The sequence below is a fragment of the Polistes dominula genome, unplaced genomic scaffold (assembly GCF_049000335.1).
Source record: "Polistes dominula isolate Pdom_NZ unplaced genomic scaffold, Pdom_raw_medaka contig_16, whole genome shotgun sequence".
Taxonomy (NCBI): Eukaryota; Metazoa; Arthropoda; class Insecta; order Hymenoptera; family Vespidae; genus Polistes; species Polistes dominula.
Window position 1 is genome coordinate 4,005,515 of NW_028301040.1, and position 23,087 is coordinate 4,028,601.

General features: G+C 28.6%; 2 protein-coding genes across 6 annotated transcripts in view; one reads left to right on the forward strand and one right to left on the reverse strand.

The window, feature by feature from the left end:
• Positions 1–16,802, forward strand: part of LOC107064872 (uncharacterized) — a 50,225-nt gene extending 33,423 nt beyond the window's left edge. For 3 of the 5 annotated variants that reach the window (XM_015318026.2, XM_015318029.2, XM_015318030.2), the window contains exons 3-6: positions 2,362–2,610; positions 8,324–8,531; positions 10,153–10,287; positions 10,910–16,802. In XM_015318026.2, the coding sequence (XP_015173512.1) occupies positions 2,362–2,610; positions 8,324–8,531; positions 10,153–10,287; positions 10,910–11,240 (923 nt within the window). In that variant the 3' untranslated portion in view covers positions 11,241–16,802. The remainder of the gene's footprint in view (positions 1–2,361; positions 2,611–8,323; positions 8,532–10,152; positions 10,288–10,909) is intronic. The other 2 variants (XM_015318027.2, XM_015318028.2) reach the window with 2 other exon arrangements.
• Positions 16,320–23,073, reverse strand: LOC107064897 (multicopper oxidase 3). Its single transcript, XM_015318082.2, has 11 exons — positions 22,929–23,073; positions 21,602–21,761; positions 21,037–21,169; positions 20,703–20,860; positions 20,329–20,602; positions 20,022–20,226; positions 19,747–19,937; positions 19,478–19,676; positions 19,180–19,383; positions 18,794–19,024; positions 16,320–18,694 (listed from the first exon to the last, which is right to left on the reverse strand). Exons 1-11 carry the CDS (start codon positions 23,002–23,004, stop codon positions 18,549–18,551), a joined length of 1,977 nt encoding a protein of 658 aa, XP_015173568.2. The 5' UTR covers positions 23,005–23,073; the 3' UTR covers positions 16,320–18,548.
• Positions 23,074–23,087: the final 14 nt, after the last annotated feature.

A 23,087-nucleotide genomic window follows, 5' to 3' on the forward strand; every position in this document is an offset into this window, starting at 1 on the left:
ATATTAGTTAAAAATTAATTAAAAAACTATTGAGAAATTCAACAACGTAATCGCAACAACGATCCTGTAATCTTAAATCTCTTATCAGCCATTTTGTAAGTAACACGTCCTGTTTAATATATTCTACAAGTTGAAACGATTGCAATATGCATTCACAACTATTCAATTGTACGATCTCAAAACGTCGTTTCTTAAAAGTTGGAAATAGAAATTGGAAGGAAATGAAAGACAGTTTTTTTTTTTTTTCAATGTTGGATTAGATATTTGGGATGAACGAACGAACGAACGAGACGGGCAAATGAATCGGTGAAATGGGGCATGACGTATATTTGATGTATATTTTTGAAGATAGATAAGAACATATCTCGCTTTTGTTTGGTTGTCATTAAATGTCAGTAACATGGGCGGATATCGAAGGACCGCTTTTATTTCTGGATATTATCGATCGATAATGTATTACCAACCGATTCGAAATTCGATATTTACTGTATTAGACATTTTTCATTAATTTTCTCTTTTGTCTTTTTTAATTAATAAATAAAAATAAAAAACAAGTCAATATATGGTACGGTTTACATCAAACATTTTTTAACAATTTTCAGAATTAATAATCTTTTTATTTTCTTTCTTAAAATGTTAAAATAAAGCTTACAGTTTCTCAGAGATTAAACTTGAACTTTCATAATCAGAATAAGAAATTCATTTTCAACAGTTTGAAGAAAAAGGAATATAGGAATATAGATGTTTAAAAATGACTTAAGAACTTTAGATCGATCCTGTAAGAACGTAAATTGAGTTTAATCCAGATCAGAGAATCTATCTAGTCGACTGAATTCCAATATATGTATACAGACATTATGTATGTATAATAGTCAGATAAGCTTTCGTTATAGATGTATCAGGATATATTGGATGCAACTTTAGAGAAAAAGGAGGAAAAAAAGTTCTATGGCTTCATAGTAGAAATGAATAATCCGTTTGTACAAGAGACTTGTGTAGCAAGTCATAAGGGGCTTCCTATCCAATGGTAATGCGTAATACACATATATCACCGATAGGATCTATGTATACATATATAAATTACAGCATTGATCCGCTTTCTGCTCGAGTTTGTCAGTTCGGATTCAATCACGTGTAGTCGACACATGTTTCATATTTTGCATTTATAGTTAAAATATCAACTGATATAAAAGTATATTAAGTATTTTATGTTTTTTTTTTTATTTATTCTGTATGTATACATTTACTTCCTAATCCAATTTTGTCTTATAAAATTCGAAGAAATAATTTAAGCGTAAGAAAAATGAAAAAAAATATGGCGTCGCACGTTTCGTAGAATCAATCACGTGTAGTCGACAAATGTTTCACATTTTGCATTTATAGTTGAAATATCAACTAATATAAAAAGTATATTAAATATTTTATGTTTTTTTTTATTTATTCTGTATATACACATGTACTTCTTAATCCAATTTTGTCTTATAAAATTCGAAGAAATAATTTAAGCGTAAGAAAAAGTAAAAAAAATATGGCGTCGCATGTTTCGTAGAACACGAATAAAAATGGCGTCGCAAGTTTCGTAGAACATGAACAAAAATGGCGACCATGGGATAAGATAACTGACTGAGAAGAAGAGTACATTGACCCTAGTAACAGAGTTGTTTCAACTTTGGTGGTATGATAGATAGGAGGAAAAGGGCTGTGTATTCTTTTTCTCTCTCATACTTTCACTCTGAGGCAACAGCTGGTCGTTTTACATCGTTGTCTTTGTCGTCGTTTGGTGCTTCAGGATAATATGACCCTCATTTAGTTCCGTTGTTTCTTGCCGGTCGATTTATCAACCTCTCCCCCCCCTGGCTTTCTTCTCTTCCTTCCATAATTTTTTTCTTTCTTTCTTTCTTTCTTTCTTTATTTATTTCTCTAGTTTTCTCTGTTTTTTTTTTCTTTCTAAAACTCTCTATCACTTTTCTTCAGATACTCGAAACCGGTCTTATTACTAACAGCTACCACATATTTTCTCTCGAATATCTTCACTCATTGTCAATGTGAAAGTGAACTTCGCATAATTTTTTTTTGTTTAGATTGTCTTTTATAGATCTTATCCACGTTGAACATGTTTATTTAATTGATTAATTGGATAAATTAACACTGAAGGTGAACCGTTATTCTTTATCAGATTGAAAACAAAATTCTTTAGGTTTGAAATAAAAGAAATCGGTTTCAAAAAGTTTCTAAAGGAATTAACTTGATTTTGAAAAAAACAATCTAGAAACTATTGGGACTTACTTTCGAATCCTAAGATTATCATATTTAATTATTAATTTAATAAATATAATATATAATTGGATTATTTGTTTTTAGCCGCCTCGTATCGTGGCCCAGGTGAAGACGAGGATAAAGACTCGTATGCTGCTCGCATAGCCTTCACCGGAAACTCCCGTATCCTTGGGCCGATATGCATCATCGTTGGTGCACTTATGCTTGCTCTAGGTGTACTACTTTGCATGTTGACGAGACGTGCGAGAAAAAGAGAACGCAGAGTGGGCTTCCATTGTCCTTTACATGGGGATTTCTACCCTCTCAGCCCTGTTCAAAGTGTTAAGATGCTTGGTAAGTAAACACTACTTACATTATTATTTATTTATTAATAATTTAAAGATCAAACAAAATTACAAGTGTCCAATGCGATTGAATTACTTTTGTAAAACTATTCGAACTGAATTAGTAGAATTGAAAAATTTATTTTCTTCCTTTCTTTTTTCGTTTTCACTTTTTCTTTTAGCTGTTAAGTTTGATTAGAGCAAAGGTAGGTAAACATTAATTGCAAGCTTATACAAAAGTCGACCATTAATTTGAATGATTGTTATCGTTGTAAACGTTGAAAACTCACACCCACCTTGTATTCTAAATTTATCTTTTCCGCATTGATATTAACGTGATATATATATACATGAATATATGTATGTATGTGTATGCGTTTATCGTCGTCTGTACTCTCACGCAACAGGTCAGCGTTCTCAGTTCGTTTTATAATGTATAAGTTCCCTTTTAATACGCAGTTAAGGCAGAAACGAACGACTATTTTGACCTACTTTCCCATCGTTTCTCTCATCGTTCTGACATACAGATAAAGAGAGAAAGAAGACAAACGGAATTGTCGTACATTCTCTAATCATTTTTTTCTCACGATCATATACGATTTGTATTGTAATAAATTTTCTCTATAGTTCTTTCTATCTTTCTTTTTATTTTATTTTTATTTCACTTTGAAACTAACCGATTTTTCATACTAATTTAAAATGAAACCTATACACACACACACACACACACACACACACACACATATATATATATATATATATATATATAACAGTTAATTATTGTAATAATTTTTTTTATTACAAATAAAATAATTTATATAAAATTTGGGTTTTGTTTTCCATTAGTTAGGCGAATTAAATTATAAGAGTACAGAAATTAGGAATAAAAAAAAAGTGACGAGAAGCCGGTTATTGGTAATGGCCGCCATATACATATGTGCTATATTATCGGCTTGCTGGTAACGCTCTAGTTTGTGCCAATTGCTCCGAATTCAGGACGAGGCTTGGTTGCCTTCTATCCGAGGGTAGCTAACTGAATTGTCGGTATTCAGGCTAATACGAGTCTATCAAATTATTCCCCAACTCCGCATCGCAACGGTTCTATCTTTCTTTCTCTCTTTCTCTTGTTTCTTACCTTGTTTGTTGAAATAAAACCATGAGAAGAAGGAAGAAGATCATCCACTTTTTTCCTCTTAATCTTATTAATTTTGCGAAAGTTGTACAGAATACAATAGAACAACAAAAATTACGAGTTACATTTGTAATTTCATCCATTTTTTTGTGTTTGCAATATTCTGTTTTATCGACGATTATAAAAATGGCGATTAATATCCAAAAGTCGATCGATAACAAAAAAAATACGATACATCAATTATTTTTTTTCTTAATTTTCGAGACAAAATTTAGAAAAGAATTCGAATCTTGTATAATTACATATATGTCTCTACGATACATAAATCACTAGATATACCACCATTTTCAGTATACCTATTTCTACTACACTAATCAAAATGACTGGTGTATACAAAAAAATGCTTTTTGAGGCTTCCAATCTTTATTTACTCTTAAAAAATAACAAAAAATATTTAACAGTAATAATTTTAATAGATAAATGGATTTATAGACATTTTTAAATAACAAAACGCTTAATTATTTACAGAAATCAAATGTTACATGAAGTAGACATTTTGAATTAAAATGGCCCGACCAATCAAAATGACTGGTCTGGTATATCTAGTGATAATATGAAAGATTATTCCAGTTATTGTTCCTACGTATAAAAGGATTCGAAAGTCTTCGTATTTTGTTCCCCAAAAAAAGGAAAATAAGAAAGGGAGAACAAAAGGGTTGAAGGAAGAAAGACTGTAATGGTGTTGGTTTCATCTTTTAAATTCAACCTTCCCGGATTGGATCGTTTTCCATACACCTTTTGTAGGCTCCACTTTCCCGTCTTCACCTCAACCATCACCCCTCTCCTCATCTCTTCTCATAACCTCTTCCCTCAAGCCTGCAGTATATTTTTTTGTCTTTTTTTCTCAACAATTTTCTACATGCAAGTGGCGTTTTACTGTATGATGATCGTCGACGGACAGTCGCATTATCCATACGTGGTATTTCAACTGTACAATAAGGGAGAGAGACTTCTCAAGGACAAGTTTGTCGTTGTCGTCGTCGTCGTCGTCGTCGTCGTCGTCGTCGTCGTCGTCGTTGTCATCGTTGTCGCTTTGAAATGAAGCAGACGACATCTTGTTTTTTGTTCTTTTTTTTATTCTTTTACTTTTCTTTTTTCAGCTGTGAGTCTTCTCATCGTTTCTTTATCTCCCCTCTCCTCATTTTTGCCACCTTCTCACCCCCCCCCCACTTCACCTCCGACCATCCACTTTTCACCTTCCCACCTGTCTCTTCTTATCTCGGAATTGTATTTCCGGTGATCGCTATTAAAGGATGCGATAAAAGTTGCCATACGATAAAGTAAATAATACTTACAGTAAATGTATAATGTGAAATTGTGAAAAATATAAGAAAATAAAAAGAATTACGAAAATGAACAATATTTTTTACCGAACGGAAAAATGTCGTTTGCTGATACAAAACTTGATAAAAACTTAACGATAAGATCTATAATTGTTTTTTTTTTGTTCTTTTCTTTTATTCATTGTATCTTTTGTACAGGTTATATTTAATTTCGTTTCTATTTCATTTTTTAATCGGTCGATTTGTTATAAACCGTTTCGCTACCTCCATTTTGTTCGATTAACCAATCCAATTTAAATGATTCCGGGAAACGTTTTATCGATCTGTTCTTACTCAGAAATAAAAAATAAATGAATACATGAAACGAATGTAGAGGAAAGTCCTATTTGCTTTTCAATAAAACATTAAGGATATTACCGTTTACGTTTTTTCTATTATAAAACAATTCAGAAATTTGAACCGTGTACAGAAATTCTTAGTAATGATGAGATACAATGATAAAGACAAATTATTCTCATTGAGGGTGCGAATACGAAATAAACGTTCTACTTATCGTTGATTCTTACGTAATCATGATAAGTGTCTTTTCATCATAACCTATACATTTATACCTACGTGTATACCTATATACACGTACACGTGGAACAATGCATTTCATTAAAATACTCAATCACTCTACTAACTTGTTTAGTTGTTCATCATCGGAACTAAACACACACGTACACGCGTGCTTATTAAAATGTTTCTCATAATTTATCGTATCATTTTATTCGATATAAATAGTACATGTAAATTGTTCCTAGATGATAATACAGGAAATTATATAATAAATGACACGTTATTTTCTGATTAGTTAATTTAGTATTTCTTTTGACTCAAAGTATTAAGGACAATAAGTGCATCGTAATCTGTAAATTGTTTCTAAGTAATATTAAAAATATAATTATTTAAGTGCAAAATTATTTTGGATTGCAGTAATTCTTGTATTACAATCTGAAAAAAAAAAAAATAAGTTGTCTACAAAATCTCGAGAACCTTTTAATGTGAAGTATTTTCAATCATTGATAACTGTACACCAATTAAGATGTTAAATTGATCTTTAAAGAAGATCAGATTGTAGTTTAAGTTGTAAAAAAAAAAAAAAAAGAGAATGTTGATAATTGTATTTGGAAATTACTATCTAAAAAATTCTAACCTATTTTATTTCCTGTATACATAAAAAAAATCTATTTTCTATAAACCAATAACAGTAAATCTTGTAGAATTCTATGGGGGTTCTTCTTAAATGGGTTTATCTGTAAATAACAAAAATAAAAATAGTTAAGCATCTAAGTATGACATAAGTGTTAGGAAAAAAAAAAAATCATTTGAATTGTAACATCCCTTAAAGCTCGTAACTATAACGAGAAGGACGAAAGGATTCGTGAACGTCAGAGCACTTGCACTCAGAAACGAACTGGGTCGACCCAACAACCACCCTTCGAGGTCCATGACATCTGTTGCCCTCGATCCACAACCCCTCTCTCTTCTATCCCTCATTCCCCCATCCCTCATCCCTCTAACTCGTCCACTCTCCAATTCCCTTTACACCCTTTCTCTTCTCTTCGAAGACGATGCGGAGCCTCAACTAACGTCATTAAGACGTCTTTTCGTCGAGGCTTTTTAATCGTCTTTTCGTCTCTCAGCTAATTTCTACTCTTGTTTGTTATGATAAAAAAAAAGAAAAAAAGTTTTATTGAAGATTTTTTTTTTTTTCATCGAATGATTTGTTTTTCTTCACGACAATTTCAATAAATCAAACAATCTGTAATCCACGAGATAACTTGTTTTGTTTTGTTTTGTTTTGTTTTGTTTAATTCGATCTATGAATTACCAAATAATTTAATCAAAGTTTTGTATATTATAAATAAAATATAATAAATATTAAAATATTTAAACTATTAAATAATAAAAAATTTATATTTTTTATTTATTACAATGAACTTTCGAGTTCCTAATGCCAACTAATAATAATAATAATAATAATAATAATAATAATAATAATAATAATAATAATAATAATAATAATAATAATAATAATAATAATAATCATAATAATCATAATAATAATTTTTTATTTATTATATTATTTTTATTTTTTTTTATTATATTATATTTATTAATTAAATAAATAAAATATTGTAATAAATATTAAAATATCATAAATAAATATTATACCAATTTTGATTGGACGTTTTTAATATTATTATTTTGTTACCACTATGAATCCAAATAAAAACATTAAATATTATATAAAATTTATTTTATCAACTATCTAATAAATAAAATATTTTTTTATCGTTTTATATATAATTTAAACTCACTGATCAGCAAAAAAGACAAAATGATTCATCACTGAAATAGATATCATGTTTGAAGTCAGATATATGATTGATAAGTCGAAGACTATCGTGAAATTTAATCTGCCTTTGATGAGTGATCCAGAAATCTTGAGATAGAAAGAAAGAAAAAAAAAAAGAAAAGGAGAAAAATCTTCATTTGAAGATCTTGAAATCTTGAAATCTTTCTTCAAACCATTTCCCAATGGAAACCAGAGACCTGGTCCCTTTTTTTTTCTTTTTTCCCCTTATCTTTCTTTTAGCAAGGCTATTGTTCAAGTTCCTTTCCTCAAGATTGGACTCAACCCATTGTCTATCCGTTTCACTTTTTAAATATCTTCTTGCTGAGGATTCCCTGCAAGAGACTCGAGAAGATTCCCTGTCTGTGAAAGATGCTGAAACTTCAATAAAAATTACAAATTTCAATCAAATGAATCGAATTTGATGAGTTACCCCTTCAAACCCATATTTAAAATACATATTTTATTACAATATTTAATAAATGTATTTAGATTATAATTAATTTGTTTAAACGAAGTATTCATTAGATAAGAATTACGTAGACTTCGTTAGAAAACAAAGTTTGCGATACTTTGGAAATTAAATGTACACTAAGTGATGTGTTTGGTGTGTATTGTTTTTAAAAACAAAATAACATGGCTTGTTAAATTTATTTTTTAAAATCAAACAAATAGAATTTAATTCCCAAAACATCAATCAAATTCAAAAAAAGATTATTATACTCAATTGTTGATCAAATTAAAACATTAAAAAAAACCTGGAACATTATTTTTCGTATTGACAAACTTCATTTGTTTACTATTGATCGTTGTGATGCTTAGGTTTTGTTATTTGTTGTAACAATTACAGGAATTTCAGGAAAGAGTGCCAGCGGATGGCCGAGGATACCCTGTTTGAAAAGTCGTACGATGAGTAAAACTGGTGCAAATGGTTCGCACGTCGGTCCACCACAATGTCCACATTCTGTGTTGAGCAGTACAAGAAGTTCGGTGAGCAGTTCGCCATTGAGCCCATGTCCTACGCCGATGCCATTCCTCGTAACTTCCGGTTCAGTCAGGTAAATCAATCATTTGTCATCAACCCTAATCTTACAAATTAATTTATAATAATTTATTTTTTAACAATACGAAAGTTTGTTCTTCATCAAACCATAGTTGACATTCACATTGAATTAATTTGATTTAAAAATTAATTATTAATTACTTTATGATAAATATTGGGTTGGCAACTAGGTCATTGCTTTGTACAATGCTTTATTTGTTTATTTATTGTTATTATGCTTTATATATATATAGTATTTATTTATTGTGCTTTATTGCACAATGCATTGCTAAGTGGATTGATTTTAAAAGACCAATTATCGACAAAATCCGCAATCATTTACTTATCACAATCCAATATTTATATTTTCAATGACAAATGTTATTCATTTAAAATAATATGTTAAGTAGAGTTAAAGATATATTTTGTTTGTTTTATTTATTAAACAAATAAATAAACAAACAAAAGTGATATCGATGATTTTCTGCTGTTTAATAAACTGAAACGATATCAGTTCTTAAGAGAGAACCAACTGTTCTAAAGATATCAACCCCAAGTGAATGCATAATTGATAGGATTCTATATCCGGCTAAGAAACGATCATAAAACTGGTATTATTGTCTGTAGAATTGGCTCTCTTCTACCAACCAAACGTTCTACCACCACCTCATCTTTTTCTTTTTTTTCTTTTTCTACTGTGAGGGATGACAATAAAAACATCCTAATTTTGTAGTTACCTATTCCTAACAATAACGTTTTTATATATATATATATCCATAATCGATTTTCGATTGTATACTTTTCCTTTAATATATTCTATCGAAATAAAACATCGTGTTTCTCATATCATACACGTGTACCATTAAAATGATACATTACGTTATTTTTGATGGTACAATTTTTCTATAAAATATTTGTATATTAAATGTAACAGTTAATTAAGTATCTTGATATTAAATTGCATTACAAAAATTTTCATAATTTTTCAACATGCATATGATATATGTATATCTATTTTTCAATATGTGTGATAACAAATATATGTGATTACTTTATAATACTAATAATTAATATATTATTATTATATAATTAATATATTATTAATTATATATTAAATAAATATATATATATATATAATTTGCTATTAATTATTAATTAAAATACATTTATGAAATACTACACATATATCTTTTGATTTTTATTTACGTGATAGAAAATTTGGAAAGTTTGAGAACCCCTGATCTATAAGAGTGTATCCCCTACGTCGAGACAAAGATATTACATCCTAGAAAATATTGAACATATATATATATCTGCCATTGTCCTCTAACCATTCTTTATATTATTTTCAAACATAATCGAAATATTTTTGATATATATTTGATTTACAACAAAATATATCTTTGATTGAATCGAAAAATTTTTACGTGGTTTTTATAATTAATTTTTTATTGATTGATATGAACCTTTTTTTTATTATTAAACTCTTTATTAATCTGAATGAACAATGAATCAAAAAAGGAATTGTAAAAATCACTCAGTTTTATTGTTGACCCCTGTCCCAATATTTTAAAAATAGAAATTATAAATTGATAGCAAAACGATCATGGGTGGTTAATCTAAGTCCCGTGTTCCAGCAGTGGCATGGTACAAAGTGTTGGGGCCAATTTGTCGCCGGACCAAACATTTGGATCGATTCGGTCGCTTTCAGTGACAAGAGAAGTCGCAAGTTTTCCGTTATCGCGGACACCTACGCCACCCCCGCAACACAGGTAGGCAAGAATAGTTGGACATTTTTATTATTTATTCTATTCCCTTGTTATGGGTTTTGACGTCATATATAAATGTAGTAATAACGTATGTTATTTTAGTCAACTAAAATAACATTTTCATATATAATATCTTTCCATTATATATTTTAAATATTTCTAAATTTATTATTATATATTTATATATAGGTGTGTGTGTGTTTGTGTGTATGTGTGCCTCAAATAGACAAACTTATACCCGAAAGTTTCAAAACTTTTAATGATCCAACATTAGGAAAAGTTTATTTTAAAAATTTGTTAGAAAAAAAGAAAACAAAATATATATATAAACTTTATTTTTATCAAGTATTTTGTTATTTTTTTAAATATCAGAATACATACACACATATACATAGAAATAACTTTCAATTAAGATCATTGAACCATATGTAAAAGTAATATTAACCTTATACAACTGCAGTCATTGACAAATTTCCACCCACGTTTATGATTTTTAACCTTTTCAACGAATTCATTTAAATTCATCGATAGTATTAATAATAACAATAATAATAACTGAACTTTTGTTAACCGAACTCAATTAACCTTAGACATTCATATTGAAAACATTTATTGTGTACTACAGGCCATCGATGCTGGTTAATAACGAAGAATTTGTTGGCGTTGGTAGTCCATTGAGAGAGGCCTCACCGAGACCGGAAGTGCGTGTAGTAGCACCAGCCCATCGACCTCCGTCCGGGCTTGCTGTTGTTCAGTCAATGTCAACGACAAACAACCTAGTCGCACCAAATATGATGACGACTTTAACGACAACAACGACGACTACTACGACAATGACAACTTCTTCAACGTCATCGTCATCGTTGACGACGACAACGACGTCAACAGCAACAGGAACAACCAATACGAATCGTAAATCGGTGAGCATACTACTTCCGGAACATACAAGTGGATGACCCCAACAACATGGCTTTGTGCATCGCTGCGACGACGATCCCCTACCGATTTAAGATACTAACAGGGGGAAAGGGTTTTAAAAAAAGGACGAGGAGGAGAAAGGAGAGCAGGAGGAGGAGAAGGAGGAGACAGTGGTGGAAGGGGGAGATGAAAGACGAGTCACAAAGAGAGAAGAGAGAATAACGAACCCGAACTTTTATCTCACTCTCTTTCTCTTTCTCTTTCCTTCTCTTTCTCTTTTTCTCTTGTTCGGACTTTTTTCTTTTAACTCCTACGTACCACTCGTCCTCCTACGTTAGAACATTATCGAGAAACCCGTCGTAGCTATATACGCTCGTGTTCCCTATTTAAAAAAAAAAAAAAAAAAATTAAAGAAATAGAGAGAAAAAGATTGAGATAAAAAGAAAGAAAGAGAGAGAGAGAGAGAGAGAGAGAAAGAGATCATTCCGAGCTCTAATGCTGAATTACAAAAGTTTAGAAAAAAATAGAGAGAAACAAGATTGAAGATGAAAATATGTGAAAAAAAACTAACTAAGAATAGATAAATAAAGGGGAAAGGAGAGAGAGAAAGAGAGAGAGAGAGAGAAAAGATCAATTCAATCAAAAGAGAGACAAAGAGATAGAGAGAACGAAGCCATCGTTGTTCTCAACCCCGTGTGTGTTTTATTCGACGGCTCCGTTGTCTCGTTCCTGGATCTCTGCCATGACGTAGACAAAGGCGAGCAAAGTTCCGGACGATACAAACGTTTTATTCCTAATATTATATAGGAATTTTAGAAAAACAATATGGTGGATGAAGGAAAGACCAATAGGAATGATTGAATCGGTCGAGGATAGAAAATTATCCTTTAGTTTTTCGGTGTTTTTTTTTTCTTATTGTTTTGTAAAATGAATTACTAAACTTTCGTCATTATTTTATTTTGTGTTTTATATCAGTCAAATTGATTTTTATTGGTCGATTATCGTGTTGATTATTTTCAAACAATGGCGCTCGCGATGCACCACGAATGAAACAATTCGCTAATAGCAGAAAATATTGAAAAATATTGAATGCATATGTATTTAATATTAAAAAGACATTAAATCTCTTTTTAATATTAAATACACATGTATTCAATATTTTGTGTTATTAGGGAAGTTTTTGTTTAAAATATTACTTTGATAATCATTGGGAGCCATTTTGTTTTATTGTTCTTATCGATGTTGAGGAAAGGGGTTCAATGATTATGTCGAATTTTTCGAAACGATGGTGCTCAATGCATGGCATTTAAAAAATGATAAATTATATTTATATTTTAATATGGTTGAAAAGTGGATTTATAATAAATTCATAAAGGAAAAAAAAAAACGATTGACGCCGATGGTGTTTGAATGTAATTAAAATTAATATCATTAGATGATTTTTCTCTCTAATAGTGAAATATAAATGTGATTAAAAATGGAGACAAAATTAATACAAATATTAAGATACACAAAATAGTTATAAAAAAAAAAAAAAGAAAGAAATGGAACTAATGAAATGAGACACGATACGAACGAAGAGAGTTGATATTAAAAAATAAGATGAACAAAATATAATTACGAGAAATATATTCCTTGACAATCCGCCTATCGCAAATTTTAGCCTATGTGAGACCCGAATTTTGCTGATTTATTATATACTCTCTTCGACATGAGTTAATTATATAGATAATTATAAATATATTATATATATATATACGTACAGGGTGTTTATCCAAAACATACATATGATAAATTCGGGTTAGTGTTCTAATCATTTTTTAGGTTATGAAAAATAGAATTAAATGAACAATGCCTTCACAGAAGTTACTTATTTGATAGCTTATAATATATTATATACAGGAAGGACCTTGGAAAGTTCCTAGATGGATAAAAAGAAAGAGAAAATGTCGTGGATAATTTTAAAAATCAATTGTTATTCTTTCTCGAGACTTTTTAAGATCAGTTTTTTTTTTTTTAAACTAACAAGCCTAATTATAAATCTTAAAGAGTCTCGAGAAATAAAGTAATGATTGATCTTTAAAATTCCCCTAGATACGTTTGTTCTTGTCGCGCCTAGAAACTTTTCGAGAATTCCCCTGTGTGAAACTTTTTTTCTTTGCAATTAATCAATAAAAAATAAAAGATATCAAAAGACACGGACACGATTTACACGGTTTTAGAAGATTTTTTTAATACGCGTGATTGATTAATTTTTTTTTTTTTTATGTATATACATTTAAAAAGATCCCGAATTTATTACGAAATATTTAGAACTTGTTGTAAAAAAAAAGTAACTCCTTCATTTTTTACTTCGAAATAGTTCCATGAAAGAAAGAAAATGAAAGAGATGTTTCTGAACAATTGTCGAGGAATGAAAGAATAAAATTAATAAAAAAAGAAAAAAAGGAAGAAAAGAGAAGATGGAAAATGTAAAATGATTTCCTGCGTGTTTGACATTCCAAAGGTAAAAATTTCATATAAGTACGACAATCAGTCATACAAGAATTTGAAACCAACATTAGGCGGGAAAAGAGAAAAATTGAGAGAAAGAAAAAAGAAATAAAAACAGGATTACCCAATCTTCTAGAACACATAGAACAAAAAGAAGAAAAGAGAGAAAGAAATAGAAAAGAAAAATGAGAGAGAGAAAGAGAGAGAGAGAGAGAGAGAGGCAAAGACAGAAGAAACACATAAAACTTAACCAAAGAATAACAGCAAGAATTACGTTTCTTTCTTCAATAAGAAAACTCAAATACATCAATCATAGTGTCTCAATATAAATTATTTCTTTTAATATTATAATAATATATTATTATTATCATTAACAAACTTCTTTACCGACAAAGAACAAAAAAAAAAGATGACAAAATCAAATCAAACAAAATAAGATGATAAAAAATTAAATAAAAATAATTAAAATTGATAAACACAGAGAGACACGTTAAAAATCATATGCATGATAAAAATATGATTAATGTGATAAAGATGACGGAATAGGGTGATTGATTTAAGGAATGAAGAAAAAAAAACTTAATTTACTTAATATTTAAGCGTCTAGATGTTCGATAAACAAAGAGAGAAAGAGAGAAAAGGGAAGTAAAATAAAGATGCGAATAAATACATACACATACGCACACAAACACATGCATACATACATTAACATACCCATGATTACACAAAATTTGTTCTTCTCTTTGGATATATAAATTAAAAAATATAAAATTAAAAAAAAAAACGCAATGTGAACATCCTTAAACTGTCTGTGACTTGTCGGTATATTACCGACAGAGTAATCTCGATGGAATTGAGAAAAAGAGAGGAAGAAAAGAGAGAGAGAGAGAAAGATAGAAATAGAGATAGAATTGCATTTGTTAAGAAAACTTTTTTTTTTTTTTATAATGATCATTATACCGAAGGTGCTCTACGAAACGGTGCTTGATCGTATAATTAAAACAACAATCATTGCGTTGGAATAAAATGATAGAACAAAAAGAGAGAGAGAGAGAGAGAGAGAGAGTGAGAGAAATTAAGAACAAAAAAGAAAAAAAAATGAAAAAATTGATCGAAATAATTATCATTATCGTAGAATTTCTCGTGGGCGCTAATCTCGTAACATGTAAGACGATTTAAATATGTAACATTTAAGATTACAATTACTATATCGTACTCACATAATTCATTCAGCCTGCTCGTTAAGTTATTTTATTTCTTATCTTTTTTTTACTTTTGTTATAAATATTTCTTGATTTTTCTCCCCCAATAGTAAATAACTAATTTGTATTTCAATAATTATCATTGTTGCCTAAAAAATTGTCTAATTTTGTAATTGAAAAAAAAACAAAATGAAATTACAACGACATGTGCTATGTTAAAAAAAAAAGTTAAATCATAAATTCACTTTCAAAGTAAATAATTATTTATTACAAACAAAAAACAAAATAATTTTACATTTATCGAGCAGGCTGTCAGGATTATTGAAATAAGACTCTAGTCTTGTAAATAAATAAATAAATAAGAGGAGAGGTGAAGGAGCGGTATCGCGTAACACTTTGTATGGATGTGTATTACTAAATTGACGATAAAAATGAGTTACAAGAAGATGAGGAGTGCATGAACATAAAAAGCAGCGATATTTAGTATAAAAAAGTTCGTTCAAAATCTCGAATTGTTATAAGGTGAAGAGAAAAAAAAAGAAACAAATGAAAAAAATAAAAGAAAGATATACACGTTCGTGGAGAGTGTATATATGATGGACGACGATCGTTCAACACTTAAAAAATACACATAATATATCAATTTATAAACTGGACCATCAGCCGCGTACGTTTCAATCGGAAATTACGGGGATGGAGATACTCTGGTTTCTGATATATATAATCGACAATATATTTATATTTATTGTAAACGGTCTATATATATATATATATAGTATCCGTACCGATATTCGTACGTAGCTCATTCGGTAGTGATGATTGTTCGTGCTCTATTAGTATAAAAATGATAATGATGATAACGACGATGAGAATGATTATATGAAAATGATTTGATTGTAATTAAAATCAATAAGAAAAAGAAAAAGAAAAAAAAGAAAAGAAAAGAAATAGGAAGAAATAAGAAGAAGAAATTTGATTTACCGTGAGTCGATAAAAAAGAAATTCGCGTATCGTTATCGACACAGGCTTGCAAGAATTGCTTTCTTGCTTAAAGAAGTGTGTGCCAAAAATGTGAGAGGTATTTTCTTTTTTTCTTTTTTATGTATAGTTAATCATACAACAACAACAACAACAACAACAACAACAACAAAATTGATTTTTCTATTTTTTCCTATTTTCTTTCTTAAAAAAAAAAAAAAAAAAAACAATATAATAACGTTTTAATTTCGAGATATTTAATAATATTAGGAACAAAAGAAAAATGATTTTAATGATTTTAATGATTTTAATTTGAATCTTTTCTTTTTTAATAATATCAACTTTTATCAATTTTTATCAATTTTATCTTATTCGTTCTTTTATTTTACGAAAGACGATTAAAATGGGGAAAAGACAGAAATCAAGATTTTTATTCTATAGATGTTTTTTTTTTTTTTGTAATTTTTTAATTGTGCTGAGGAGTTGTGATAGTAAGAATAGATTCTTATGTAAGCTTAAGGACAATTTAAGAGATTATTTACAGCATTAAACATAGATTGTGATGATTTATACACTCATAAAAAGAGTTTTATGACGATGACACATCTGAATCGCACGCCATTCGTTTGGATTAACGACACCATGTTCGCCGATAAAAAAAGACTTATTGTTAAAGAATGGCAATTATTCACGTACATGTATATATACTATATATACATATATACATATACACACACGCATAAGCATAGATAAGACAAAAGAAAAAAAAAAAAAGAAGGAAAGTGAGACGAGTTTAAAATGGAATAGTCCACAAACGAAATACACTCATAGTTTGTAATGTGTATAATAATTTATATAATAATAATAATTATAATAATAATATGTAATCTCCTTTTGATATAGCCTAGACCAACAAAAAAAAATAAATAAATAAAAAAGTAAAAAAAAATAAGATACGAAAAACTACAAAAATATAAGAAATAGTCAAATAAGACAGACGATCGATGGGATTTTTATAGAATGTAAAGAAAAATTCGAACTATGTGTAATAATGCCTACTAATAAGAATAATACATTTTTAAACTCGTCTTAATTTTTCTTGTTTTTGAAAAATATGATAAAAAGACATTTAAAAAGAACAAAAATAAATAAATAATAATAATAAGAATAGAATAAGAAAAGACAACAGCGTGAAAAATTTCAACGAATGAAAGATATGTCGTCGTGAATAAGAAAAACAAAATGGCGGCCATGGTGCGTAAGTGGGAGGCAGAGAAAAAGAACACTGCGTTGCGACAATATGGCTGATCAAATGTATTATTCTCGAACAACGAGACGTATAATCCTCGAATGGAAAGACTCGACCTACGTGCGAATAAGAACTTATATTTAGAGATATATAATAATAAAAATAATAATAATACAAAAATATTACAATGCGATTCGTATATTAGCAAACTTAAGGGTGGAAAAATGGGGATGTAAAAAAAAGAATTGGAGAACTTATGATCAAATGTTAACAAGGAAAAGGAATAAAAAAAAGAAAATGAAATAGAAGAAGAAGAAGAAGAAGAAGAAAATATAAGAGGGATTAAGCGCTATTTATCCAAATCAATTTTATATAGCTACCCCTTATATATATATATATATATATATATACAGAGGCTGATTACGTTTCGATTGTTCCAGCGTACTCAATACGATATTTGATATAAATGCAGTTACGATATTATTATATATTACTATATATTATTATTATTATTATGTAAACGAATACGTTATGTTATTATTATTATATACTTTAATATAATGTGTGAAAGAAAAAAAAAGAGAGAAAAAACAAACAAATTAATCTGTTATATTTTTTTCGGCGCTGATCCATTACTTTCAACGAACGGAGTCACGTCTCGACGAATACTTTAACTATCACTATTAAATACTATTACTATTACTAATCTACTATTACTATTACTGCTACTACTACTTTATACGGCTCTATTGACAACTATTCGACGATGTATTTAAAAATAATATAAATATATTCGTTCGTAAAACGTTTTGCAGCGACGAGACGTGTTACTCTTCATTCATATCTCACGACAGCTTGGTGAAAGAAAAAGGTGAAAGAAAAGAAAATGAAGAAGAAGAAGAAGAAGAAGACATTAACAAAAAACAAAAACGCGTATCTCTTTTATCAATCATATTAATTTATATTGTAATATTCCGATTGTTGAATAAAGAAATACCTCATAAAACAACAAAACAAATCATCTTGACAAACATCTCTAATTAAATTTATCTTATCTTTTATAAAATCGACTAAATTGTTTTTATTTTTTTTTTATTTTTTTAGTGTCGACTTTAAACAAAAGAAAAGATGTCATTAAACAACAAAATAATAAGTATACATATATATATATATATATATATATATATATATATATATATATATATAAATGCACACAGTTAACAATAAATATATCAACGATAACAATATAATTATACAAGTAGCAATATCAAATTGTTTGTATGAACAACAATTAACAAATTACTAATAATTAACAAATTAACAGCAACGATAAAAATAAAATCATATTTTCATATCAGTAGTCAGAAATTGGATAGCTTAGTATGAATTAACTTTGTTACAGCAATCTTTGGATTTTGAATATTTTAAATATACACCTCCGGCTTGTAACTACCACAAACCGGGAAAGTTTGTGGTACCGGTGGCATATTTGATTCATCACCTACATGAACAACTACGTCCATACCTGATACCGTATGCCATAAGAAATGACAATGAAATAGCCACCATCCTATAATAATAATAATAATAATAATAATAATATTAATAATAATTAGTTGAATTAATAAAACAAAATTAATCAAAGTATCAACTTCAAAGGTTTTCATACCTGGATTATCCGTATAGAAACGTATAATCGCGCAACCTCCAACCGGTATTTTAATGGTATCTTTTCTTGCTTGTTGATTATATCTACCACTTCTAAGACCTGCGTCGTAGTCTCGAAGGAATTCACTTCGTTGTGTCAGATTGGGTTTACTACCATTAAATTCTCTTATCGCCATCACTTGGAAACTGTAACCGTGTAAATGGAAGGGATGATGTAAGCCTTGACTCGCATCTGTAATATAAATGTTTTCAAATGTTTTTACAAATTGTTTAGAATTATGAATGAATATTATAATCCTACGTATATCGATAGGCCTCTTTGGCTATAAAAAAAAAAAAAATGATAAAAATCTTATGCATAAGTTAACGAAACGATATTGTTCTTACCTACATCACATAGCAAAATTTCAGCTAATGAATTGTAAGGAATATTTAGAACATGTGTGCAGAAGCACGGTGTTGTACAAGTAGAAACTTTCTCAGGACCGCAAAGCTGTTCGTAACCGTTGTATTGCGATATTGGTGGTGAATCTGGTTCAGAATAACTGATATTGGAAACTAAACTTGTTATTACAGTCCTATCATTGGCAACTGAAAATAAAAGTAATATATATATATATATATATTTCATTAAATCATTAGGTTCGATTTAAAAATTAAGTTTGACATATTTTATTTGACTTACTAAAGAACCTATCTTCAGAGTTTTGAGCAAACATTGATTTTTTGTATTCAAAGAAATTGAAAGGTAAGTAAAAACGAACATCCGGGAATGTTTTTCGTTCCGTTTGGGGTGTATTTTTCGCGTACTTTAATTGATTTATACAAATGCGATTTGTCAATGTTTGACTGCCACAATCTCTGCCAGTTAACGAATTCAATTCCTGAAAATAAATTTCTAATTGAAACTCAATAATAAAATAAATATATTATCAAATAAATGCATACACTTACAATGTCAGTATTAGTGCTTATAGGATTATCATAAGTAGGTCTAGCTGCTTGCGGTAAAACTACTTTGTTGTCATAAACGAGTACAGCTAATTGGGAAATTTTTAAGGCCGCACATTCATCTAGACCTCGCAATTGAATCCAATATGAACTGCTAGGTTGATTGGCGTTCAAAACAAAATCATAACGTTCACCTATCGAATATAATTTTTAAATATAATATATTATACTATAAAAACATGAAAATACGTATCGAAATTCAATGCAATTATTTTCACCTGTAAGGCTAATAATTTTATCAACTACCACTGGCTGTATATCTTCACCGTCAGTTGCAATTACAGTTAATTTGTGATTTTGTATAGAGAATTCTGACGCACATACTGTGCCAAATGAATTGATCATTCGGAACCTGTATCTCTTACCGCTAGCAACGCTAAAGTATGCCAGTTGTGTATTACTTGTTGTACCTGTATTTGGATCCTGCATGTTTTTTTATAATAACAAGTATATTATTATATGATAATAGTTAGATACAACAACAACAACTACAACAACAAAATAAACATTATAAACAATATCTACCGTGTACTGTCCTAGACCATTAATAAGAAAATTATCAGGAGTTTGACCAGGCTTCACAGCAAATGTTCCAGGTAAATGTTCTATTGCTAATGAATGCATCCAATCGCTCAAAAATATCACGTGATCAAATGTATCTTCGTCGTACAAATTTCTATTAGGATCCTGACTCTTAGGCGAACGTACTATCAAAGGTCCCTGTTGTCCATCCATCATATATAATGCTGAGTGAGAATGATAAAAATGTGTTCCAGCATTATCCACACCAAATTGGTATCTTAAAAAAGTAATTAAATTAAAAAATTAAATTATATTCAATAACGAATTATTATCCATGATCTATTACTTTTAAATGAAAAATAATCTAGAAATTGTACCTAAATGTATTAGGTGCTGAAATTGGACATTGAGTTATGTGAGGTACACCGTCATAATATTGATAATTCTTTTGGAAAACTCCGTGCCAATGGATTGTTGTATCTGTACCTTCTGCTGCATTTTCTACGTCAACTATAATTTTATCGTGTTGACAGACCTATGAAATAAACAAAATAATGAGAATACTTTTGTAAGGTAATTTAAATACATTTTTATATTTAATACTTTGATTAACTACTTTACTTTGTTTTCGAATAAATAAAACAAATCTGTATTGAAAATTTATATTTATATTATTCCAAATTATATTATTTTGTTTGTTTAATAATTTACCTGTATACTTGGGCCAGGAAATTGACGATTGATTGAAAATATAGTTTTTTCATAGCCATCTCCCGTGATACATTCACAAGCCGATTGATTCTTTGATCTCTCAAAACTGTTCGTTCGACAGACGTTGCAAGGACTACAGAAAATTATTAAACATTTTTATAAATATCACAAACACAAGATGATATTAAACACTTTTTTAATTTTTGAAGTGAAAACTTCTTTAGAATGGGTGTGATTTGAAAAAATGAAACGCGTTGATGTAGTGAGAAAACAAAATCGGGATGTAGTGGGGAAAGGAAACAGACAAATTAAAAGTACAAATAATATTATAATAATATTATATAATAAATTATATCCTCGAAATTTGCTCATTTGAAGGTTTCACTTCTGACTTGTGTGATATGCATAGATATATTTTTTTTAAATTTTAAATGTTTTCACACACACCGCTGCTTCGTGATTGATCTATTTTGTTCACTAACCAGAAGACGTTATTTATACCGCATTGAATTAAAATAGAAATATCTTTTAATTATTAAACAAAAAATATTTGTAAAGTTCATACGTTGCCATGGTTGTAAAATATTCCAATTTGAAGTGATAGTAACAATAAAGTGGTTGTGCTCCATCACAGTCACGAAAACATTCCTTTGGTGTCGATAAAACAACCGGTTGATTTGTGGCCCTTGCAGTTCTTATAGGCTGTACTGTCGTTTGGTTCCTCTCTAAAATAAAAAAATTACAAAGAAAAAAAACAAATTAATAAAATATAATAAATGTTTATATTAACACACCAAATTACCCAAAGAAGTCATTTTGATTGCTTCTTAATTTCGTTTAGAAAACAATTATATTTGATATTGTTTAGATAAAAATTATATCATATCTTTATAAATGAATATTTATAAATGTTTAAGTATTTATATAATATAATTTTATAAATAAATATTTATATATTCATTTATAATGATATGATTTCTTAGTTTTTTTGTTATTTTGTATATATATTATAAATGCATTTATTAATATTTTATTTACCTCTCCACCCTCTTTTTATTTCTGATATATATATATATATATATATATTACTCAAAAGCATTATACATATATTACATATAATTACATATATGTAAAATACAATATATTACATATAAAATTATTTTTACTATGCGCTTGTGGTAATATTTAATTTAATTAATTTTATTGTTGAATTTCAAAAATTTTATTTAAAAATCACAGAGAGTTTAAAATTTATATTTTTTTCCCTTCATTATTTTCTCCAAAATAATATAAAATGAGAATTATTTCATACTCTGATGAAGAAACTGAAAACACCTTTCATGAGATCGAAATTACTGCTGATGGTACCGCGTGCGGTCAAAATTTGATGAAGATGGTATTTCTGGCAGATTACCATTTGCATGTATCTTTAAAGATATGAATGAATTAAAAGAATAGGCGAAAATGAATATTTTGACGGATAATATTGCCAGTGTATTTTTGTTAATAATATATAATTATATGATGAGGCACATACACAGAAATAGAAATATAATGAATGAAGTACTTTGTTGTTTTCTAAGTAATGTAAATTTTCTTTATAATAAAAAATAAAACATTATTATTAAGTTTAATTATAACTGTATTTCCTTAAATAAAAATTTGAAATAAAAAAAATTATATTTTTATATGACTAGATATTATATATGATTATTAGCGCGTAGATATATTACATCTACATTATTTATAATATATAATAAATTAAATTGTATATAAAATATATTTATTATATTATTATATTTATATATCAAACACCGAAATAATTTCAATTACGAATATTTGTAATTTCATTGAAGTTACAAAAAATACAAAGTAAAATTGTTAAAACTTACGATTGCATTGGATCTCGGTGGAAATTAATAAGACGATGAAAGGAAGGATTAAACAAGTATTTAATAAATTCGACATGTTGAATGATTTTGTTCAAATGTCACTAGTACATTTTTCGGTTTAGTTTTTATATGAATGGTTATGAATAATTATTAGAAATG